The following is a 4,632-nucleotide window of genomic DNA, read 5'->3' on the forward strand; positions in this document are numbered from 1 at the left end:
TCAGGGGCGGCGGGGGGCGTGTCCCGCGCTGGCCCCGCCCCCCCGCAGCGCCAGCACCAGGTGCAGGACGGAGCCGCCCTGGATCTTGTAGTCGGCCGCCGTCTTCTCGTCGTTCCTTATATGGGCAAAAAGGGGCGGGGCTTGGCGCGGGGCACGCCCCCTCCGCCCCCAGAGACCCCCTTGGGCCCCGCCCCCGTTAGACCCCGCCCCCCATTTGACTCCACCCCCTCCTTTAGCCCCCCCCCATGAGACCCCCCCCTTTAGGCCCTGCCCCACTATTAGACCCCGCCCCATCAGCCCCTGCCCTATAGGCCCCGCCCCCATTAAACCCCGCCCCCATTTAACCTCCATGACCCTTTTATCCCCTCCCAGGACCCCCCCCTTTTAGGCCCCTCCCACCTGCTCGTGGCCCCTCCCACCATTAGGCCACGCCCCCTCCTCCAACCCCCCCCACTTCCTCCAGGCCCCTCCCCCGGCCAGGCCCCACCCCCTTTCCAAGCCCCGCCCCCTCCTCCAACACGCCCCCCCCACCCTCCCTCCAGGCCCCCCTATATCCCCCAGGCCCCGCCCCCTTCCACCAAGCCCCGCCCCTTCCACGCCCCGCCCCCTCCTCCAACCCCCCCCTTCACCCTCCCTTTAGGCCCCCCCCAACCCCCATTATCGCCCCCCCCGGCTTCCCCCAGGCCCCGCCCCCTTCCCCCAGGCCCCTCCCCTTCCACCAAGCCCCGCCCCTTCCCCAGGCCCCGCCCCCTCCTCCAACCCCCCCTCCCTTTCACCCTCCCTTTCACCCTCCCTTTAGGCCCCCATTATCGCCCCCCCTGCTTCCTCCTAGGCCCCGCCCCGTTCCCCCAAGCCCCTCCCCGTTCCCCCAAGCCCCGCCCCTTCCCTTGGCCCCGCCCCTTCCCCAGGCCCCGCCCCTACATCTGCTTCCCGCTGTAGATCAGCCGCTGCTGCTGGGGGGGGATCCCCTCCTTCTCCTCCACCCGCTCCTTGATGCGCTCCACCTGGCCCCGCCCCCCGGCAACCATGGCAACGGGGGCGGGGCCACGGCAACGGGGCGGGGCCAACGACCGGGGGGCGGGGCCAACGGCCGGGGGCGGGGCCACGGGAACGCGGGGAGGGGCGGGGGAACCGGGGGAGGGGGAGCGGCGGGGGCGGGGCCATTGGGGTTGGGGGCGTGGCAAGGGGCGGGGCCCCATGGCAGCGGCGAGGGGAGGGGGCGGAGCGACCCGGCCCGGGGCGCCATGGCAACGCGCGGGGGGGGGGGAGACTGGGGCGCCATGGCAACGGAACCGCTCCCCCCCCCCCGCCCGGGGCGCCATGGCAACGGAGGGGGGGGGAGGAGCGACACGGAACCGCTCCCCCCCCCCCCACCGGGGCGCCATGGCAACGCGGAGGGGGGGGGAGGAGGGAGCGCGGGGCACCCTGGGAACCGCTCCCGCCCCCCCCCCCCCTCCCGCCCGGGGCTGCCATGGAAACGAGGGGGGGGGGGAGACCGGGGCGCCATGGCAACGGGGAGGGGGGGGCCGCGGAGCACCCTGGGAGCCTGGAGGACCCCGCGCTCCCCCCCCCCCCCCCCGCACCTTGTCCGTGGGCTCGATGTCGATCTCGATCTCCTTCCCCGTCAGCGTCTGATTGGCCGAGCGGCACCGGGAGGAGGAGGAGCCTCTGAGCGCCCCGCCCCCTCCGTCCCGCCGCACCGGGACCCCCCCCCCCCCGTTATCCCAGAACCCCCCGCGCCGCCCGCACCTTCACTTTGATCAGCATCGTGGCGCCCGCCGGAAGCCCCGCCCGCCGCCGCGTCACTTCCGCCTTCCCGCGCCCACGAAATGGCGCCGCGCGGGGCGCGACGGGAGTTGTAGTCCCGCCCTCCCGAGTCACTTCCGCCTTCCCCAAGCCACAAAATGGCGCCGCGCGGGGCGCGACGGGAGTTGTAGTCCCCCCCGCAACGCGTCACTTCCGCCTTCCCCCGTTCACAAAATGGCGCCGCGCGGGGCACGACGGGAGTTGTAGTCCCGCCCCCCTCCACGCGCTCCCATTGGCCAATGGCGGCGCTATCCCCCCCCCGCGCCGCCATTTTGAGGGGGGATAAATCCCATGAGGCCGCGCGCGGGGGCGGGGCCGGGCCCCGCGGCGGCCAATGGGGAGGCGGCGCGGGGAAAAGGGGCGGGGCCAGCATCACAAAATGGCGGCTCTTTATTTATTCATACGGGGGGGGGGAGGGGCAGCGGCTCCACCTGCGGGGGGGGGGGGGGGATTATTAAATTATTAAATTATTAATGAAATTAGTATTATTATTAATTACCTATTAATTATTAAAGGATTATTACTCCCCCCACCCGGGGTAATTAACCCCTAATTGCCCCCCCGCCCCACAAAGGCCCCAAAATCGCCCTTTTTTGCCCCAAAGCGGCCCCCGACCCCAAAACCCCCCGATTTTCCCCCAAAAAGCCCCAAATTCCACTTTTTTCAACCCAATTTGACCCAGTTTTGCCCAAATCCTCCCCATTTCCACCCAAACGGCCCCAAAATCCCCGTTTTTCGCCCCAAACCTCCCACCTTGTCGCTGACGTCGCCGGGCGGCTCTGCCGGGGGGGGGGGGGTCGTGACGTCACGGGGAGGGGGCGGGGCCTCCCTCCTCCCCCCCACGTGACTCACCGAGGGGCGGGGCCTGCAGGGGGCGGAGCCTCCGGCGCCGGGTCCTGTTGGGGTGGGGGCAAAGGGGGCGGGGTTAGAGGGGGCGGGGGGGTGGGCGGGGCTTGAAGGGGGCGGGGCCACTCACCGGCGCGGGGGGGCGGCGCCCAGGGGGCGGGGCAGAGCTGCAATGGAGGGGGCGGGGCTATGAGCTCCTCCCCGGAAGCCCCGCCCCCACCGGAAGCCCCGCCTACCGCGGGGGGCGTGGCCCACGTCCTCCAGGTACCGCGTCAGCAGGGGCAGGGGGCGGGGCCGGGGGGGGCGGGGCCCCGGGGGGGCGTGGCGCCACGCGGCCTCCTGCAGCTGCGGGGGGGGGGGGGGCGGGGCCACGGTCAGGGGGGCGGGGCCTCATCCCGCAGGGCCCCTCCCCCTATTGGCCCCTTAGGCCCCGCCCCCTCCATTAAGCCCCAACCCCCCCCATATGGGACCCCCCCCATGGGTTGGCCCCGCCCCCAGCGGCTGGACACGCCCCCTTAGGGCTTAGCCCCGCCCCCTACCTCTTATCCCCGCCCCCTTCATGTTGGCCCCGCCCCCATTAATATCCCCCCATTTCTTAGCCCCACCCCCCAGGGGATAACTCCGCCCCCATTGGCTTGGCCCCGCCCCCATTGGCTTGGCCCCGCCCCTACGTGCTAGCCCCGCCCCCATATCTTAACCCCGCCCCCCATGGGATAACTCTGCTCCTTGTGGCTTGCCCCCCCCATGCATTAGCCCCGCCCCCTATGGGTTGGCCCCGCCCCCCTCCTCTTTAGCCCCGCCCCCGTGTGACGTCGGGGGGGGGGGTCAGGGCGCTCCCATTCCCCCCCTCCCCCCCGTGTCTTGCCCCTGGCCCCGCCCCATGGGTTGGCCCCGCCCCCTATGGGTTGACCCCGCCCCATGGGTCGGCCCCGCCCCCGGGCCAGGCCCCGCCCACCTGGGTGACATCGGGGGGGGTCAGGGCGCTCCCATTCCCCCCCTCCCCCCTGTGTATTGGCCCTGGCCCCGCCCCCATTGTTTGGCCCCGCCCCTATGGGTTGACCCCGCCCCCTATGGGTTGACCCCGCCCCCGGGCCAGGCCCCGCCCACCTGGGTGACGTCAGGGGGGGGCAGGGCGCTCTCCAGCCGCAGCAGCAGCTCAAAGAGGAGGCGCTCGAGGGCGGCCAGGAAGGGCTCCCCGTATTCCAGAGGGAGGGAATGCTGGGAAAAACCGGGAATACCGGGAATATCCCCCGGAATATCCCCCGGAAGGGCTCCCCGTATTCCAGAGGGAGGGAATGCTGGGAAAAACCGGGAATACCGGGAATATCCCCCGGGAATATCCCCCGGGAAGGGCTCCCCGCATTCCAGAGGGAGGGAATGCTGGGAAAAACCGGGAATACCGGAATATCCCCCGGGAAGGGCTCCCCGTATTCCAGAGGGAGGGAATGCTGGGAAAAACCGGGAATACCCGGGAATATCCCCCGGGAAGGGCTCCCCGTATTCCAGAGGGAGGGAATGCTGGGAAAAACCGGGAATACCGGGAATATCCACCGGGAATATCCCCCGGGAAGGGCTCCCCCGCATTCCAGAGGGAGGGAATGCTGGGAAAAACCGGGAATACCGGGAATATCCCCCGGGAATATCCCCCGGGAAGGGCTCCCCGCATTCCAGAGGGAGGGAATGCTGGGAAAAACCGGGAATACCGGGAATATCCACCGGGAATATCCACCGGGAAGGGCTCCCCCGCATTCCAGAGGGAGGGAATGCTGGGAAAAACCGGGAATACCGGGAATATCCCCCGGGGAAGGGCTCCCCGCATTCCAGAGGGAGGGAATGCTGGGAAAAACCGGGAATACCGGGAATATCCCCCGGGAATATCCACCGGGAAGGGCTCCCCGCATTCCAGAGGGAGGGAATGCTGGGAAAAACCGGGAATACCGGGAATATCCCCCGGGAATATCCACCGGGAAGGGCTCCCCG

At 70.6% G+C, this 4,632-nt stretch overlaps 1 protein-coding gene across 1 annotated transcript; it reads right to left on the reverse strand.

Annotated features, from left to right (window-relative positions):
- Positions 1 to 1,774, reverse strand: NEDD8 (NEDD8 ubiquitin like modifier). The gene is made up of 4 exons (XM_088538404.1): positions 1,750 to 1,774; positions 1,584 to 1,631; positions 922 to 1,004; positions 1 to 115 (listed from the first exon to the last, which is right to left on the reverse strand). The coding sequence occupies exons 1-4, from the start codon at positions 1,765 to 1,767 to the stop codon at positions 1 to 3; spliced, it is 264 nt and encodes an 87-aa protein (XP_088394530.1). The 5' UTR covers positions 1,768 to 1,774.
- Positions 1,775 to 4,632: the final 2,858 nt, after the last annotated feature.

The sequence above is a fragment of the Tinamus guttatus genome, unplaced genomic scaffold, assembly GCF_059628265.1.
Source record: "Tinamus guttatus ecotype Peru unplaced genomic scaffold, ASM5962826v1 Tinamus_guttatus_pri_ptg001071l, whole genome shotgun sequence".
Classification (NCBI taxonomy): Eukaryota; Metazoa; Chordata; class Aves; order Tinamiformes; family Tinamidae; genus Tinamus; species Tinamus guttatus.

Excerpts from the sequence above, each read along its gene's own strand:
- NEDD8 (XM_088538404.1), bottom strand. Across the intron at positions 1,005-1,583 it reads ACATCGAGCCCACGGACAAG|GTGGAGCGCATCAAGGAGCG; the intron begins GTGCGGGGGGGG and ends GGGCGGGGCCAG. Across the intron at positions 116-921 it reads ATCTACAGCGGGAAGCAGAT|GAACGACGAGAAGACGGCGG; the intron begins GTAGGGGCGGGG and ends TGCCCATATAAG.